The sequence below is a fragment of the Pseudophryne corroboree genome, chromosome 4 (genome assembly GCF_028390025.1).
Source record: "Pseudophryne corroboree isolate aPseCor3 chromosome 4, aPseCor3.hap2, whole genome shotgun sequence".
NCBI classification, from domain to species: domain Eukaryota; kingdom Metazoa; phylum Chordata; class Amphibia; order Anura; family Myobatrachidae; genus Pseudophryne; species Pseudophryne corroboree.
This window is the reverse complement of record NC_086447.1, coordinates 702,768,817-702,789,125: the sequence shown is the minus strand read 5'-3', so window position 1 is coordinate 702,789,125 and position 20,309 is coordinate 702,768,817. Positions and strand designations below refer to the sequence as shown.

Genomic DNA, 20,309 nt, shown 5'->3' with positions numbered 1-20,309 from the left:
TACGATTGGGAATGGTAACCTGCCCGAAGCATGGTGAGCGAAGCGAGCCATGCGAGGGGACACAGTGCACTAATTGGGGTTCCCGGTCACTGTACGGTGAAAACAACACAATTTTATTTAAAAAAAAAAAAAAAAAAAAACACCTCATGTCGACCTTTTGACCTGTCAACCTAGAGACCTTGTCAACCTAAAATCCCTGTCGACCAATAGTGCTCGACCTAGACACTGTCGACCTAAGTGTGGTCGATCTTGCATACCACACCCCATTCTAACATAGGTCAAGTACAGTAAGGACATGTTGGCATGCTTGCAAACTGGAGAAGAGACTCATTTACACCTTAGAGAACCGTATGATCTTCAGATGGCCTGGGGCAGTTACAAATAGCAGATCATGATGTTCATGGTCACTGCCACCAGCAGATTTAAATAAATATTTTTAATAAAGGAGGCATCTGATCCAACCAATCTGGTCAATAACTTTTCCATCAGTTGCAGCAGGTACAGGAAGACCAATCGTGGAGGTACATGACTTAAATAACTTGAGAAGCACTTACTGATGTGAACGCCAGCAGTTCTTCCTCTGTTAACTTGTGTACTGGGTTATTCTTCTGGAAATCAATGCTGTGAAGAGAACAAAATGTCATAGTTTGTTTTGGCAAATATAAAGGGGTTTATCACTTTATGTAAGAATGTTACTAAGCACCTCACGTCTTCTAGACTAGTACAACCATCATTTGCTGTATTTAGCAGGGGCCTGGCGATCACATCACAGATGGCACGTCTTGATAAAGTATAAGCAAAAATACACATATTTCAATATGATTCTCTTTACACTCACTTAAATATTATTTCTGTCACCGAGAAATAAGTTTCTGATTAACTCATACATCAAAGACTACCTACACGTCATTCTAGCTGCTGCCGTTGTCCCTGCCAAGTTTGCTTTGGGCACAGAAATGAAAATATAAAATATTTAATATTGCAAGTGACTTCATACGTACACATTTCCAACATTTTTTTTTAAAGACTATATACAGTACTGTATATTGCAGAATAAAAACATAGTGTAAAGCTAAAATATAACTTTGCTACTGGTTTGGGTTGTAACTTTGCCATGAATAAGTTCCCTGTGAGGACTGAAACGTTGGCAAACTTGGCTGTTAGATGGATCTTTGTGCTTGATTAAATGGATCCCTTTTTAAATCATCATCAAGTCTAAAGGTCCTTGGGCGAACATTGAGAGGACTGTGTCTGCGCACTAACATCTAAGATAAGCACTATTGATGTCATACATCATAGTTTGCTCTAGTAGGTGCTTGTCAGGTTCTGAATTATTTGTGGCCACAAGGACTAGGACCACTGGGCTATACTGCTGACATGGAGGACTTCTAGTATATGAATGATACACTCACTGTGGTAGTCTCTGGTATAAAGACACATAACTGTATAACACTAGGAAAAGACAGGAATGAACACCTGACTATAATATTTAGCAACCCAGTCTCTGAACACATGTAGACTGAGTCTGTATACGTAGGGTTTAAGTAGTAATGGATAACTGAAGATATAGTTAATAGAGAGGCCAGGCTGGAACCATAAGGTGACCGGACTGGAAAAGGTAACTGCAACTGTGTAAACAGGATACCAGGCTGGGACCGGCTATGCTGGATGCCAGACTGTGGACCGGTTAAGGGCAGCCACACTGGGGACCGGCTGCTGGCAGTCAGACTGGGAGTGGTGACACTGGAAACCGAGCTGAAATCAGTTGATAGATGCCAGGGCTGGGATTGGCTGTGCTGCATGCCGGGCTGGGGCTGGCTGTGCTGCATGTCAGACTGGGGACTGGCAAAACTGGATACTGAGCTGGGATCAGTTGATAGATGCCAGGCTGGGACTGGCTGTGCTAGATGCCAGACTGGGACAGTCTGAAAACAGAACTGCTGGGGTTAGTAGTGCTGTATATCACTTCAGGGCAGGACGCTGCACAGGTGGAAGCACAACTAGGTAAGAGGCTTGCAGCAGCACAGGTGTTAGAACAAAGTCTGTAAATAGGAGAGAAGCTCTCAATAGTGCAGAGCTTGAGGCATAGGTGATGCTGTGAGGTGAATGGAATCCCAGTAGTGTCAGGCACAGGGAACACAGGAAACACGAAGGAGGGAGCTGAAGAACTCAGCAGAGCTGAGACTAAGGAGAACAAATGAAGCTGCAATGAAGAGAGGATTCCGAACAATGACACTTGTTGATCTGGCACTGAAGTGGTGCACTGGAAAGGTTTAAATAGGCTGTCCTAAGAGAGGATAGGCTGCAATGATCATGTGGAGCAATGCAGGAATGGGATAAGTGCAGAAGCGATCACATGATGAGTCAATATAGCTGAGCCCATGCTGTGCTGGGTCTAGTCACACTGTCAAACTGGAAACATAGGCAATGCAGGGAATGGCATGCACAGGATCCAGGAGACATGACATGTACAGAGAACCACAGAGGTGAAGGAGGTGAGGTGAGATGATCATAACAGTGCTCTTCTCCTTTCACCTTTGCCCCCAGGTGTGTCCGAGTAACCTCATCACAGATAAATAAAATACAATTCGGCAGCACTCACGGTCTCGGAAAAAAAATTAAATATCAGTCTTGTCTGTAATATTAAAGTTTCAATGTTTCTATACCAACATTTTCATCAGGACAAATAAACGGGATCCGGTCTTTAGGTCGACAGTAAGTAGGTCGACCATTATTGGTCGACAGTAAGTAGATCGACAGGGTTTCTAGGTCGACAGGGTCTTTAGGTTGACATGTTCTATGTCGACAGGTCAAAAGGTATACTATACTACAAATTTCGTTGAGCATGTTACACGATGAAGTATACTAAATTTTTTGCCCGTGTATGGGTGGCAAAAGCTGTCCCCAGCAATCATGTGACTGCATGTGGTGCAGCCCAAACATTTCACACAACCAGGCTTCTGTGGATTCAAAAAGGATATATTCATCTTAGCACTATCCTTTGGGTACTAAACGTCTGTTTTAACTACAAAATCTTGTATATTCCTCCCGCGTTTGTACACTGGCATGATGCGGAACTTGGATAGGTTTTTCAAATGTTTATCTGATTGTACAATGGGCCAGAAAGTTTTGCGAATATGATTAATTTTGGAACTGTGACAACTGAATCTATTAACCCAGATAATTTTGTCCTCTTGTTTTTTTTTCACAGTAGAATGTAATGTCTATGAGCATGGTATATTCAATATACTGTTCTTAATTTTGAACAGGTCATCAGGTTGGTAACCCCTTCAATGTAATTTAACAACCATCACATCAAAAGCAGGCATCAGCATCCTATCTTGACTGATAATCAGCCTAGCCCGCAATATCTGGGAATACGGAAGTCCCTTCCTTAATGGTAGCGGGTGATGATTAGAGGCCATGAGGATTTTATTTCTATCTGTAGTTTTCATAAAAAGATTAGTTGTGTCTCCAAACTTGTTCCCCCTGACGAAGGGAGCATTCACCGGTGGTGGGGCAGTGCCGCGGAATCGGGGAGCCGGTTTCCCGGCTCCTGCGGGTTGCGGCCTACCCTCCACCCAGAAGCCGGGGCCTAAATTTTGGAGACCACAGCGGCGGGCCTTACGGAGCCTCAGCACCATCCCTGTGTCGCCCTCAGGTGCCCTGACGCGGACCCCCTGGAAGCAGACTTGCATCTCCCCGTGCTGGCGGGACGGAGGAGGTAGCGGAGGAGAGTAGAACTGGCCGGGGTGCGGACGCCGGGGATCAGGAGCCCCGGAGACGGCGGCCATTTTAGACCTCTGACCCTGGGACAAGACGGCGGACTCGGGACCCGGCGGCATCCATTACATTTAGAGGTGAGCTGGCTCCCCAACACGCTCTCCCCACTGCCGCTGCATGTACCTTACACCAGCGGGCGGTCACTACCAGTCTCCTCGGGCCGGGCGCTGGAGGGAGACACAGCACCGCAGCAACACCGCACTTGCTCCTACCTCTCTCTGAGGCTGGTCCTCAGTCCCTACCCTGCAGCCTTTCAAACCTCATAAGGGGCATCACTAGCCACACTAAGCTTGGGGGCTCTGGAAACCCTCTACCTGGCCTGCTGGGTGACACCTGGCTTGCGGATCCTGCCCGGTGGCTGGGGAGCTCCACTCGACGGCCATCACGGTGCTGGCGTCGGCCCTCTCCCCCCCCCCCCCCCCCCCTTGCCTTGGGGTGCGGCTGGGCTAAACAGAGTGCCTTCTTCCTACCATATAAGGGCTCTATACAGGCTCCAACACCCCCCCAGGGTTAAAATTTCATACATCTTGCTGAAGGTTTTTGATATTCCCCTTCTGTGCTGGACTTTTCTGTATTACATTATCACAAACCAGTGAGCGCCATCTCCTGGTCTCTGCCTGCAACTACGCCTGCTATATATATTTCAGTCTCCTATGTTATTATCTAGCAGAGAAATGTGCTGCTGACTGCCTATGGGCGCGACCATGGGGGTCTTGTTCTTGTGAACTCTCAATGCCTATCTCGTGATGGATCACTAGCTACTTATGCTATTACTTTGATATGCCCTATGACCTCTCTTAATTCCGGGACTGTCACACACCATGCCTAAGTCCAAAGCCAAGAAAAATACGTCTTCTGCGGAAATTTCCTCCTTTATTTCTAAAATGAAGCCTAGTTCCACCAAAATACCGGCCGTCCCACCGCCCGCCCCGATTTCAGAATCTGAGGAAGATTCATCTGCCCCAGACCCCTCCATGAAAGATTGCATTTCCTCCATCCTGGCGGAGATGAAGTCGCTGAAACAAGCTTTTCACTCGGAGATCCATAAAGCCATCTCAGGACTCAAGGCGGAAATATCTGATCTGGGGGCCCGCACTAATGACGCTGAACAAAAAATCGACGAAGTCATTGCTTTCCAGCAGGAACTGGAACACTCAGTCTACGTTATGCAGGAGGATATTTATTTGCTCCAAGACCAACAGGAAGACGCAGATAATCGCGCACGACGTAATAACTTGCGCATTAAACACATTCCGGAGTCGGTGGAACCAGCACAATTGGAAGATTTCCTCCTTAGATTTTTCCAGCATCTCCTTCCGGACGTCCCGCGGGAGCAGTTCCTCCTGGACAGAGCTCACCGGGCCTTGCGCCAAAAACCCTCGAATTCGTCCCCTCCAAGAGACGTAGTTCTACGATGTCATTACTTCAAAACCAAGGAAAAAATTCTAACAGCGGCCCGGAATAGAGACCTGTGTATATTTGACACCCACAAGCTAATGGTGTTTCAGGACTTATCCCCGACCACTCTTAAGAGGCGCTTCGACCTGCGGGAGTACACCCAAATCCTCAGAGAAAACCAAATTCGGTACAGATGGGGCTACCCTTTTGCCCTTATTGTGCAACTCGATGGGAAGAGACTGCTGGCACGTTCGAGGGAGGAGGCTCACCGGCTTCTTTCGAGACTCAACCTCTCCCCCCCGGAATCTGATAAACCTGACTCCACACGGGAAGCTCCAGTTCTTCAACGTACTCCAGTCTCACCCCTCCCGCAACGGGCGCCTCGACGCCTTTGGTTGACAGTCCCGGCAAAAACCTCTGTGAGACATGACCCTTCGTGAACACTTCTTCAAAGCTGCACTGCCGGGTTACTATATGTTATTTTTTGTTATTTTCTATTGTTATGTATACTAGCTTAGAGGTTTACGGGTTAATTTTTGCTACAGTGTTCATATATTTGAACATATGTTCTCTTTGCTCTTAAGAGTTAAAAATGGTTCATTACGGTTAATTGTTGTTATGTCCCCTCAGGTCGCCTCCCCCCATATATTTGGTCGGAGGGCCCCTTGATACTCAGGGCCATACCCCCCACCAAGCTAGTTTAGTCAGTGTTGAGCATAGGGGAGAACTCCTCTCCCTTAATACCCCATACGGGAGCTCAAACATCCAGACCCGTACGATACGTACAATGGGTCATTGGCTCGGTACGTTATATTTGTTCATTTCTTTTCTTTTTGTACTGTTCTTTATGTTTCTATCCTCCCTTTTTTCCTTTTCTCTCTCTACCCCCCACTCCTCTCCTCCTCTCTCCCCCGTCCCTCAGGGAGATCATTTATGGGCCCTTTGGGCCATTAGAGTTATGGTTCCACCTATTCAACCATGTCTGTTAACATAATATCCTATAATGTGAAGGGTCTCAATAGCCCCCAAAAGAGGACCAAACTATTTCTCTTTTTGAAACAGGTGGGGGGAGATCTGGTATTCCTCCAGGAGACACATTTTAAAGGTACTTCCCACCCTGAATTACGTTCCAAACGCCACCCTGTCGCCATACATGCCTGCGATCACTCCCAGAAGAAAAGAGGGGTCGCCATATTAATCCCCGCTCATCTACACTTAGAATCAGAAAAAATTGTTAGGGACAAGCGCGGAAGGTTCCTCATTATAGTAGGCAAGCTTAATAATGTCCCCATCACCTTGGTCAATATCTATGCCCCCAATGTCAATCAAGCCTCGTTTTTCGCCGCCTTAGATTCCAAAATTGCTCAGTGTAGGAAAGGTGACATTTTAATGGCAGGAGATTTCAACACTATTCTCCATCATAGTCTTGATCGCTCCAGCTCCCTGCCAACATCCCAGACCCATACACATACCCGCAATTCCCAAGCCCTGCAGTCCCTACTTAAAAATCACTTACTTTTCGATTCCTGGAGGGTTGCCGACCCCTTAGTTAAAGATTACACATTCTTTTCCCCAGTACATAATCTATACACTAGAATTGACATGATTATGGTAGGAAGAGACCTCACTTCTCGAATCCAGAAATGCTGTATTCATCCAATTACGTGGTCTGACCATGCCCCGATATCCTTATCTTTGTCTGGGCTGGCCCGCACTCTTTCCCCCCCCTCTTGGTCCCTTAACGATGCCCTCCTCCAACAGCCCGATGTACCGCAACAAGTGACTCAGACATTGAATGATTACTTTAATGATAACCAAACCCCTGGTATATCGGACATGACCCTGTGGGAGGCGCATAAAGCGGTCCTTAGAGGCCATTTCATTCAGATCGCGGCCAGGCTCACCAAACAGCGCTCCCAAAAGATCTTAGAGCTCTCTGACCAACTCCACCTTCTGGAGGAGGTTCATAAGTCTTCTCTAAACCCTGCCGACTTAGACAAACTACTTAAAGTTAGGGGGGAACTCAATATGCTCTTGTCTCATAAGACTGAACAATGCCTTAGACGCCTCAACCAGATTTACTACGAAAAAGGGGATAAAGCAGATAAGATTTTGGCCAGGAAGTTGAGGGCTCAGATCTCCTCAAAAAATATCTTATCTATACGCACCAAGCAGGGAACACTAACACACGACCCCGACCGCATTCTGGGAGAATTCGAGGAATTTTATAAGCTATTATATAATACGGAGGCAGTCCCTTCGTCGCCCTCAGCGAGATTCGAGGAGGGGATCAAATCCCTCTTAGATAAGTGTGACCTACCATCACTGAGCAGGTCGACAGTCTCTCAATTAGGCTCAGAAATAACTGTAGAAGAGTTAGATAACGCACTCAAAACTCAGAAATCTGGTAAAGCCCCTGGCCCTGACGGCATGTCAATTATGTATTACAAGAAATTTAAAGGGATTCTACTGCCCCATCTCTGTAGGCTCTTCAATGGCTTCCTCAAAGGTAACCCTCTATCCCCCCGGACTCTAGAGGCACGCATAGTTTTAATTCACAAACCTGGGAAGGACCCCAACTCCTGTGCTAGCTACCGCCCCATCTCTCTACTAAATAATGACATTAAAATCTTTGCCAAAATTCTTGCCCTGAGACTAAATTCAGTTCTCCCACGTCTGATCCATGCGGACCAGGTGGGCTTCATCCCAGGCCGACAAGCTAGGGACAATACCCGCAGAACCATTGACCTGGTCCACCTGGTCAATAAAGCCAAACTGCCCTCGGTCTTTCTCTCGCTTGATGCGGAGAAGGCTTTTGATAAAATACTTTGGCCTTTCATGTTCGCTACTTTACGTAGGTTCGGCCTGGGAGGAAGCCTACTTCAGGGTATACAGGCACTCTACTCCAACCCTTCTGCCAGGGTCCGGGTTAATGGTAAAGATTCTTCCCTCTTCCAAATCAATAACGGTACGCGCCAGGGGTGCCCCCTATCTCCGTTAATTTTTGCCATGACCATCGAACCCTTGGCGTGCATGATTAGGGCTAATCCTGATATCAAGGGCATCACTGTAGGCGATGAGGAGTTCAAACTGTCACTATTTGCAGACGATGTTCTGTTAACTCTGTCTTCACCTAATATTTCTATCCCCAACCTATTTAAAACCCTATCATTATATTCACATTATTCGGGATACCGTATTAACTATTCTAAATCGGAGGCCCTCCCTTTGCATCTCAATGAGGATACCAGATCTCTCCTAGCTGCTAACTTTAATTTCGCCTGGCGATCCAAAAAAATTAAATACCTAGGCGTGTTCATCACAAACTCCTACGACTCCCTATACTCAGAGAACTTCCCAGCCTTATTTAAGTGTATAGAGTCGGACCTTCGGGCATGGGACAAGCAGATTATAGCCTGGTTCGGACGGATAGTCTCAGTAAAGATGAACATCCTACCCAGGCTCTTATACCTGATTCAAACAATTCCCATACGCATCCCCGCTGAGGCCTTAGGCCGAATGCAGAGACTCTTCCTAAAATTCATATGGTCAGGCAAGCCTCCTAGAATTAAGACCTCTACTTTGGTACGGGACCCACTAGCTGGAGGCAGAGGTTTGCCGGACATTCGCAAATATTATCACGCAACTCACCTAAGCCAGGCTGTCGCCTGGTTTTCCCCAGCGCCCCATCTACCCTGGATTCGAATTGAGCGGCTAGCAGCCGGGGTTTCCACTTTGGTATCCCTACTAACGCCGACCAAGTCAGTCCAGACAAGGCTAACAAGCCTCCCCCCCACTAAATTTACCTGCTCCCTGTGGTGTTTCTGCATTCGGCATTATGGTTTATCCACTTTCCCCTCGCCCATTACTTCCATTTGGGACAATCAAGATTTCCCCCCTGGTTCCACCTTACGGTCCCACCCATGGTTCCACCTGAGCCCGCGCCCGGGACTGGTGTTTGACTTCATAGAGGGTTCCTCCTGGCGCTCCCTGCAGTCCCTACGGGACAAATATGATATCCCCCAACCTGTATTTTATGAGTATTTACAAATTCGTTCTTTCCTAAGCTCCCTCTCAAAATCCCAAGTCATACGTCAACTTACCCCCTTGGAACGTTTGTGTATTTTTTCTCCTATGCGACAAGGTATTATCTCCATACTTTATGGCTTACTACGTTCTCTGAAAGCAGCGAACATACTTCCCCATGAGCGTAAATGGGAACAGGACCTTGGCCCACCCCCTGCAGAGGACTCATGGGAAATCATCAGGCAAAACGTAGCTCAGTCCTCAATCTCCTCTTTAGTGAAGGAAAATTCTTATAAAGTCTATACTAGATGGTATCGGGTCCCAGCGACACTGCATAAGATTTTTCCCGGGTCATCCCCATTATGTTGGCGCGGTTGTGGCCAGACTGGAGACTTTAAGCACATCTGGTGGTCTTGCCCCAAGATATGCGCGTTTTGGGCACAGGTGGAAACCCTCATTGGTTCCATTTTCCACTCGCAAGTAGTATTGGGCCCTTGGTCGGCCCTCCTGGGCCTACCTCTCCCCAACTTTGACATCCAGGCGAGTAGCCTGGTACTTCAAATTCTACACGCCGCTAGATGTGTGATAGCTAAAAATTGGAAAAAAACCATTACTCCCCCTAGGAGCATGTTGATAGCCAAAATATGGCATATTTCTATGATGGAGAAAATCACGGCCTCTCTGCGGGACAGGTCAGAGAAATATGGGAGAATATGGGACCCATGGTTCACCTATACTACGCCCTCTAATGCCGGAGTGTGACTCCCTCCGTTATACGGTTCTCAATAAGCAAAAGAAGTAATATACTGTCCACAGTTATATGGTTTTACCCTGTAGGTATGTTACTATGATGATCCCCCACTCTCCCCTACCCTCCCTGTCCCTTCTCCCCCTCTCTCTCTTATTCTCTTCTTTTCTCCTTCTATCCTTCTCTTTATCTTTAAGTTAAACACAAAAAATTTCTGTCGATATATATATATATGGTTGCGATGATGTACTTCCCTGTTGATGCTACAATTGGTTATTCCCCACGGGATAACGTGTATGTAATTTTGAATATCTCATTTGGAGTCATCATCTCCTATTTGTTTTGTACCAGCATATTCGACTTTTCTTCAATAAAAATATATTTAAAAAAAAAAAAAAAAGATTAGTTGTGATTCTACGGTCAACAATTGGGATACACACATCAAGATAGTTGACACTTACTCGGTCAATGTGGTATGTAAATTTAACAGGCGAAGCAAAGATTCAAGCAAATCTTGAGACCCAGTCCAAAAGAGTAATAGGTCATCTATGTACCGCAAATATAGCAGTACATTTGAACTGACCTGCACCCTTTTAAAGAATAGCTCATCCTCTATTGCAAACATGTAGCAATTAGCAAATTACGGTGCCACATTACTACCCATAGCACAACCCTGTAGTTGCAGGTATTGTGTATTATTAAATACAAAGTAATTGCGCTGCAAGATAAGTTGCAAAAGGCTGGATAAATAGATCAATGTTAGGTCCTTTATATAGCGGGTTCACCTCTATGACCGACCTCACTGATGATAGACCCTCAGCATGGGGGATACATGTGTGCAAATTTTTTACATCTATAGTTACTAATAGGCAATGTGAAGGAACAGCATCAATCTGCGCAAGTTTGTTTAACAACGCTGTTGTATCTTTAAGATGATTATCTCTTGCTTGTACACATGGCAGTAAAAAGAAATCTAGGTACAGTACATAGAAATACTCTGATATAAACTCCTGGCAAATATAATCAGACGTGCCGAGGGAGCCCGGCAGTCTTTACTGTATGTATTCTTTGGTAACAAGCACAATAAAGGCTTAACTGGAAAAGCAGTGGTCAAAACATCGCACGTGGATTGTGTGATCTGATTCTCCAGCCCATCCAATTCACTTTTGTACTGAGATGTAGGATCAGACAATAGCTTACAATACACAGTACCATCACTCAATTGATGGTCCAATTCCTTGACATAATCACATGTATTAAGGACAACAATGGCACCGCCCTTATCCACTGGCCATATGACCACATCATCATATTTACTAAGCGATATAAGGGTGTTCCATTCATCTTTGGACAAATTAGAATGACAGTTAGTGGATTCTTTGACCAAATGTTGAACTGTATAATGTGCGACAAAAGACTTTCATTGAAGGATTCTGAGATGCAGGATCAAACTTACATTTTTTAAGTAATGAAGCTGCAAACTCCCCAAAATGCTAGTGCATGATGCAGTAGAATTGACGAGCAAGCTTATATTGTTCTATTTTCCACTCAAATGGATCCAAGCGGTTACTGGGAACGAAACTGAGTCCCTTAGAGAGGACCTTCTTTTCCATTGGTGTCAAAATTCTGGTTGAGAGATTGCATATCACCTACTCTTCTGGTAACGAGGACGTTGTGCCCCTTGACCTCTGGTTCTGCCCCCGCCACGTGTACCGTCTCCGGGGTCTGCCAGCTGTGCTCTGGTGCAAACCCCTAAAGAGGGAACACCTGAGGATGTATCATGTGTATCTGTTTCACTTGCCGAGGCTATTCCCTCTGTTGATGTATCTGTATCCAATGGCATCCGATTGTGCCTGTAGGGAAATCTTCTCCTAGGGTAGCTCATTGAATTCGAGGTGCCCGTAACCCAAGGATACACTTGTCGTTTGGCATAATCCATATTCACTTTTTCCAACTTATTCCGCTTATACTGGACCAGCTCTTTGGGTACTTATCCATTTGTGTTGTTAGTTTCTCTAACCAATTTGTAGTAAGATCCGCACTTAAATGCAGCTTTGTAAGAGGATTCAAATGTCTCAATTTGAGCTCTAATGCTGGCCAATTCCCTCATGACCTCCTCTATGACTAGCACAATTAAGTCAAAAGAGCACTTATTAAAGATGGATATCCATTTCTTGCAGAATGTGACATAGAACCTTCCGATCGTGGGAACATTTTTAATACAAAAACCGCAAGGGATTTTTCCTTTGCAGTGGTAATCGGATTGCCTCACCAAATGGTAGTAGTAGTATAACTCCCGCCTTTTCAGCTTTTTGAAGTTCACGGAAGAGGTGCAAGCTGTCCACATTGCCATCAGTAGAATTCAAATTGTCTTTAAATAGGATGTTTGCTGCATCAGTGTCTGAATAACTGAATGTCTTGAGTGAGATCTAAGGAGGGCATTCACATCCGCATTATTTATTAGATATAATATTTATGTCCTGGAACAACCATCTCTAACATCTGTTCCACAAATTTGTTATTCCTTAGCAAAATCAAGACAACAGCCATTGGCATTTCTATAATGGGTGCAATGTGAGCGGTGCACACGGGCCCCTGGGTCCAGGGGGGCCCACACCACAAACATTGCACCCATATTTTAATACTTACCTCTCCGGAGTCCAGCGTTGGGCGATGCAGCCGCGGTTAAAATCTCCTCCAAAATGGCAGCTGCGCATGTGCAGTAGTGAATACAAAAAAAGGAAGATTTACCAGCGCTGGCTGTTCATGAAGAATATGAAATGAATTAATGTCCGAATGGCTTGTTAAAAGGAGCACATTTATTATATAAACATAATAAAATTCACTTAAAAATAAATTAAAAATGCCACATGACAACCTGTGTTTATCAATATTGCCGCAATTATTAATATTCCTCAATGCTGGCTAGGATTCACTCGGATAGGACTAATGTCACTGGAAGATACCTCAATAATCGGCTGTTTTAGCATAAATCCGATCATTTTGCAGTCATGAAGTTATTATCAGTAATCCGGATGTAAATGGTGTCCACCTTATTAGCAGTTCAAGAAATTCATCCGTACCCAATGTTGGAATGTGCCAAGAAGATCAGGCGCTGTAAAGGAATTGTCCCAATGATTGCAGGAGAGTGACCAATGCAGTAGTGAGTTTGGTCTCTGGAACATGGCAGGTGCCATGTTTCCGGAGACCTGCGCATGCCCAGTGGACTCCGGCATGATGGCGGAGACTACCACCTAGCGACTGCCCCTTCTGTTAAAACGCCCCTGACTACAGCAGAACAACATAAAATAGTTCCTGGCTATAACCACAAAGTTTGAACTCTGAGTCACCTTTATCCACAGTAAAATAATATATACTGTATGCAGGAAATATTTTTGCAGTAACTATAAAGCCTGATGTACAATACAGTACAACTGTGCTCTAGAACTTGTGTATAAGTGATGCAAACTAAAGTCAGACAGACATTCCCATGCACAAACAGCTGTATACATATGTATGCAAATAAATATACACTGATAGAGACATATATGCATAAACACATTGTCATACATAATACTTCTCTCATCTGGCAGGCATAAACAATGACGTAATCAGAGAGCATATGCTTGCAATGAATGCTACTACTTGCACGCCATTGTGTAATTAATTGCCTCAATAAAATATCCAAATAGTGTGCAACACAATGTTAGTTTTCAGCTGCAAAATCTGGGTATCTACTATAGTGTGTTGTATGATATATTTTGTCATTGCTGGATATTGTTAACTTACCAGACATTGCTGGGTATTCAATATGTTGATGCTTTGCTGGGTATATTATACAGTGCAGTAATCCCACAATAAAAATGCAGATCCTTTTATATTTGTTGTTTATTGTGGTTTAATTATGTTCATAAGGTCATTATGTTCATACATGGTGCGATGTAACCTTACGATTTTGCCTATACAGTTAAAATCGTAAGGAAAGTTAGTGCAAATCGCACCATGTGTATACAGCTTGCGATACCAATGCGCGCTCCTGTGGGGTCGGTATTGCAAACAAAGACAGACTGTGCAGGCAAGGCAATTTTGACTATTTGGGGGTATATTCAATAAGTGTGGGAAGCTGCCGTCTTCTCAGAAAGACGGCAGCTTCTGACAGATTTAGGTCGTAAGGGGTTCCGACCTATTCATTAGGGGAGCATTTGTTCCGACAAGTCGGGAATTCCCGACTTGTCGGAAAGCTGTCAGGAATACACGCGAATCGGCGGCTTCAGCCCGACAGGTTTTAGCCCCGTTTCCGACAATGTCAATCCGACTTTTAAAAAAGTCGGATTGGCAGTATCGAAACGGGCCAAACCTGTCGGGTATAGCAGCGGCACTGAATTTTCTGCGGAAAGGATCCGACAGGTATTGAATATACCTAATAGTGTACAATCTAGTACATAGTATAGTCAAAATTGTCCCTTATGCAAAATCTCACAGTCAAAATCTCAAGTAAAGATAGTCAATATCGGTGGTTCTGGGCTCCGGGGAGTCCAGGGGAAATCGCAAAGTCAAAATTGCCAGAGTCAAAATTAGTGATGTGCACCGGACATTTTTCGGGTTTTGTGTTTTGGTTTTGGATTCGGACGCGTTTTGGCAAAACCTCACCGAAAATTTTTTTGTCGGATTCGGGTGTGTTTTGAATTCGGGTGTTTTTTCAAAAAACCCTAAAAAACTGCTTAAATCATAGAATTGGGTGGTCATTTTGATCCCATAGTATTATTAACCTCAATTACCATAATTTCCACTCATTTCCAGTCTATTTTGAACACCTCACACCATTATTTTTAGTCCTACAATTTGCACCGAGGTCGCTGGATGGCTAAGCTAAGCGACACAAGTGGCCGACACAAACACCTGGCCCATCTAGGAGTGGCACTGCAGTGTCAATCAAGACAGGATGGCACTTCAAAAAAATTGTCCCCAAACAGCACATGATGCAAAGAAAAAAAGAGGCGCACCAAGGTCGCTGTGTGACTAAGCTAAGCGACACAAGTGGCCGACACAAACACCTGGCCCATCTAGGAGTGGCACTGCAGTGTCAATCAAGACAGGATGGCACTTTAAAAAAAATTGTCCCCAAACAGCACATGATGCAAAGACAAAAAGAGGCGCACCAAGGTCGCTGTGTGACTAAGCTAAGCGACACAAGTGGCCGACACAAACACCTGGCCCATCTAGGAGTGGCACTGCAGTGTCAATCAAGACAGGATGGCACTTCAAAAAAATTGTCCCCAAACAGCACATGATGCAAAGAAAAAAAGAGGCGCACCAAGGTCGCTGTGTGACTAAGCTAAGCGACACAAGTGGCCAACACAAACACCTGGCCCATCTAGGAGTGGCACTGCAGTGTCAATCAAGACAGGATGGCACTTCAAAAAAATTGTCCCCAAACAGCACATGATGCAAAGAAAAAAAGAGGCGCACCAAGGTCGCTGTGTGACTAAGCTAAGCGACACAAGTGGCCGAAACAAACACCTGGCCCATCTAGGAGTGGCACTGCAGTGTCAATCAAGACAGGATGGCACTTCAAAAAAATTGTCCCCAAACAGCACATGATGCAAAGAAAAAAAGAGGCGCACCACAGGTATAGAATGTAGATGGATAGTATACTTAATGAATGACGACACAGAGGTAGGTACAGCAGAGGCCTACCGTACTGCTATATATAGTATACTGGTGGTCACTGTGTCAGCAAACTGCACAACTGAAATGCACCACAGGTATAGAATGTAGATGGATAGTATACTTAATGAATGACGACACAGAGGTAGGTACAGCAGTTGCCTACCGTACTGCTATATATAGTATACTGGTGGTCACTGTGTCAGCAAACTGCAAAACTAAAATGCACCACAGGTATAGAATGTAGATGGATAGTATACTTAATGAATGACGACACAGAGGTAGGTACAGCAGAGGCCTACCGTACTGCTATATATAGTATACTGGTGGTCACTGTGTCAGCAAACTGCACAACTGAAATGCACCACAGGTATAGAATGTAGATGGATAGTATACTTAATGAATGACGACACAGAGGTAGGTACAGCAGAGGCCTACCGTACTGCTATATATAGTATACTGGTGGTCACTGTGTCAGCAAACTGCACAACTGAAATGCACCACAGGTATAGAATGTAGATGGATAGTATACTTAATGAATGACGACACAGAGGTAGGTACAGCAGAGGCCTACCGTACTGCTATATATAGTATACTGGTGGTCACTGTGTCAGCAAACTGCAAAACTAAAATGCACCACAGGTATAGAATGTAGATGGATAGTATACTTAATGAATGACGACACAGAGGTAGGTACAGCAGTGGCCTACCGTACTGCTATATATAGTATACTGGTGGTCACTGTGTCAGCAAAACTCTGCACTGTACTCCTCCTATATAATATCAATTATACTGGTGGACCCCAGTCCACACAATAAAGCAGCACACTGAGCACAGATATGGAGTGTTTTTCAGGCAGACAACGTATACTGGTGGTCACTGTCAGCAAAACTCTGCACTATACTCCTGCTATATAATACAGCTGCTCCCCAGTCCCCACAATTAAGCAGTGTGAGCACAGATATATTATGCAGCACACTGAGCACAGATATGGTATGGAGCGTTTTTTTCAGGCAGAGAACGGATCAAATCTGGTGGTCACTTATCAGCAAAACTCTGCACTGTACTCCTCCTATATAATATCAATTATACTGGTGGACCCCAGTCCACACAATAAAGCAGCACACTGAGCACAGATATGGAGTGTTTTTCAGGCAGACAACGTATACTGGTGGTCACTGTCAGCAAAACTCTGCACTATACTCCTGCTATATAATACAGCTGCTCCCCAGTCCCCACAATTAAGCAGTGTGAGCACAGATATATTATGCAGCACACTGAGCACAGATATGGTATGGAGCGTTTTTTTCAGGCAGAGAACGGATCAAATCTGGTGGTCACTTATCAGCAAAACTCTGCACTGTACTCCTCCTATATACAGCTGCTCCCCAGTCCCCACAATTAAGCAGTGTGAGCACTCAGCACAGATATATTATGCAGCACACTGAGCACAGATATGGTATGGAGCGTTTTTTTCAGGCAGAGAACGGATAAAAACTGGTGGTCACTTATCAGCAAAACTCTGCACTGTACTCCTCCTAACAGCTGCTCCCCAGTCCTCCCCACAATTAAGCAATAAAGCAATCAACTTCTACAATAACGGAGAGGACGCCAGCCACGTCCTCTCCCTAACATTTCCAATGCACGAGTGAAAATGGTGGCGACACGCGGCTGCTTATATAGAATCTCAATCTCGCGAGAATCCGACAGCGGGATGATGACGTTCGGGCGCGCTCGGGTTGGCCGAGCAAGGCAGGAAAGGTTCGAACCTGCCTCGGACCCGTGTAAAAAGGGTGAAGTTCGGGGGGGTTCGGTTTCCGAGAAACCGAACCCGCTCATCTCTAGTCAAAATCTCACCGTGTGTATGCACCTTTAGCTTAGATGCCAGAGTTATCTCTCCAGTCATTGTTGATTTATAGGGGATGGGAATGGGAAGTGTAGACAGGTCAGAGGACAAACTGTGCCCCTTCCATACTTTGGGCCCATCTAAACGGATGCAGTTAACATCCCGGCTGTCGGGATCCCAGCAGTCAGGATACCGACACCCGAAGAAATGCTGGCAGTCGGAATACTGACACAAGCTCGGTATTCACCCTTGGGTGGTGGTCCAAATCACCACCCGAGGGGGAATATAATAGTGTGGCAACCAAATGACACCACCGTGCCCGATGTGTGGTGAGCGCAGCGTGCCTGCAAGGGGACACGCTGCGCTTGCGGCTGGGATACCGCCTGTCAGGATCCCGGCGTCTGTCTCCTGACTGCTGGTATCCCATATCGATCACTACTAAACTGTGTGATTCTGCTGTGACAGTAGCTATGAGAGAGCTTTGAGCACAAAGAGGATCACTTCATGTAATTGGTACTTGCTAACGGCCCCGGCTGATGCAAGGTAAGTAACTGGGCACAACCAATCTCATGAAGAAAACTAGCATGGTGTCAGGAATCGACTCACCACAGCCACATCTGTCCGTCGGTGCGGACTCCGTCCGGGGTTCCTACGTTCTGCTGTCGTCCGCTCCTCTGCCGCCAGACGTCATCCTGGGCCTAGGAACCCTCCTGTAACCGCGGGCGTGTGAGCACGCCGCGTTCCCGCCGGGCCGCGGCATGGGCGCCGCCATGACAGTCTTCATCGGTCAGAGTACGGCGGCCAATCCGGAGCTTGGCCGCACCTCCTTTTCCCACTCCAACCAATGTCTGCACACCAGGGGGTATATCAGGAGCTGCAGGGTGAGCCTGTGGTTGTCCTGAACTTTGTGTCACTCCTGCGACCCATGTGCCTAGATCCTCCGTGTTCCTGGTTACCTTCCTGTTTCTCCGTGTTCCTGGTTACCTTGCTACATCTCCGTGGAACTACAAGCATCAGCAACCCCTGCATCTGTATTTGGCTCCACACCTAACTACAACCGCAGTGTGCTTCAGCCTCTGCAGTAGAGACTCTCTCCAGGTGCATTCCATCACCTCACCTGTGAAACAGCTTGCTAGCTGCCTGTGCTTAACGAACTGCTCTGTGAACTTCCAACTGAGTCTCCTGCATCTGCTACCAGGTTTGCTACACATTTATTACCACCTCTGCTGGCTCCACGTTTTAAACCATTCTGGTTCTCACACCAGTGAACTTATCCATCATTACCATTTCCTCCATAGACTCTCAGCTTCCAAGCTGCACCATTTCCATTGCATACTTTTTATTGTTTATTCCTGCACGTTATTCTGCTGCCTTATTGTGTGAACTTTTATGTTAATAAAACACCATTGCGCTGATGCGCAGAAACCCAATCCAGCCTCCTCACTTCTTCCATCCTACCTCCACTGACCCACTAGCGCCCCCTCCGGGGACACAAGCAAAACCGAACCTGACAGTAAGTTCAGGACCGATGGACTCGGACGGTGGTCAGAGTGTGTGGTCAGGGGCCTTACAAAATCTGGTCTCCCGCTTGGATGGTCAAGAGGCTGTGCAGCAGCAGATGTTCCAGTTTCTGCAAGGGATGCCCTGCCTAGTGTACTTGCTACTCCAGTTCCAGTTACCCCAGCACCTGCAAGTGCTGTTAGTTCTTCTACGCCGGCTGCATCAGCTCCAGTGTCACGCTTGCACCTGCCCGTGCCTAGCAAATATGATGGCAGTCCAAAGTTATGTCGCGGGTTCCTTAACCAATGTGAAATCCAGTTTGAATTATTATCACACAATTTCCCCACGTCAAGATCCAAGGTTGCCTACATTATCTCACTGCTCTCTGGTTCTGCCTTGAGTTGGGTGTCTCCACTGTGGGAACGTGCTGACCCTCTGATGAACAACTACGCTGAATTCGTGTCAACCTTCAGACGTATCTTTGACGAGCCAGGTCGTGCAACATCAGCCTCTGCAGACCTTATTCAGCTTCGTCAAGGTACCCGGAGTATGGGACAATATGTCATCCAGTTCCAGACGTTAGCCGCAGAGATTCAGTGGAATAATCAAGCTCTGGTAGCAGCCTTCTGGCATGGACTTTCAGATCGGATCAAGGATGAACTGGCAACCCGCGATGTCCCTGAGCAATTGCCTGAACTGATTTCTCTATGCATTAAGTTGGACTCTCGCATCCGCGAACGCAACAGTGAGCGTGCTCGTAGTGAGCCGCGCAAGTCAAGAATGGTACCTTCAGTACAATTTCAGTCTCCACCTTCTGATGAGCCTATGCAAATCAATAGGTCCAGTCTAACTCCTGAGGAGCGGTCAAGAAGACTCCGTGAGAGATTGTGTCTTTATTGTGCGGCTGCAGGTCACCAGATCAATTATTGTACAGTGCGTTAGGGAAACGCCAGATCCTGACTTGTAAAGGAGGAGTCAAGTTGGGATCTTCTAGACAAGCTCCTTCAAACCAAGACCTCATTCTTCCTGTGACTTTAGAGACTACAGATGGTCTTCAGTCTGCATCTGCGTTAGTGGACTGTGGAGCCGCAGGAAACTTCATCACTCAAGCTCAAGTTTCGTTTGCCTATCTGCGAACTCTCATATCCAGTCTACATCACTGCAGTAGATGGTAGCCGAATCACCAAGGGGAATATCTCTCACCAAACCAGACCAGTGGTTCTGGGAGTCGGGTTCCTGCATTCTGAATTAATAAAGTTTTTAGTTATTCCTCAGGCAACCCAGGAGATCGTGTTGGGAATGCCCTGGCTCCAACTACATAATCCGCAGATTGATTGGTCT

At 45.9% G+C, this 20,309-nt stretch overlaps 1 protein-coding gene across 2 annotated transcripts in view; it reads right to left on the bottom strand.

The window, feature by feature from the left end:
* The window catches only part of TTC27 (tetratricopeptide repeat domain 27), an 880,123-nt gene that overhangs the window by 344,390 nt on the left and 515,424 nt on the right, over window positions 1–20,309 (bottom strand). For both annotated transcript variants that reach the window (XM_063917959.1, XM_063917958.1), the window contains one exon: window positions 555–621. In XM_063917959.1, the coding sequence (XP_063774029.1) occupies window positions 555–621 (67 nt within the window). The remainder of the gene's footprint in view (window positions 1–554; window positions 622–20,309) is intronic.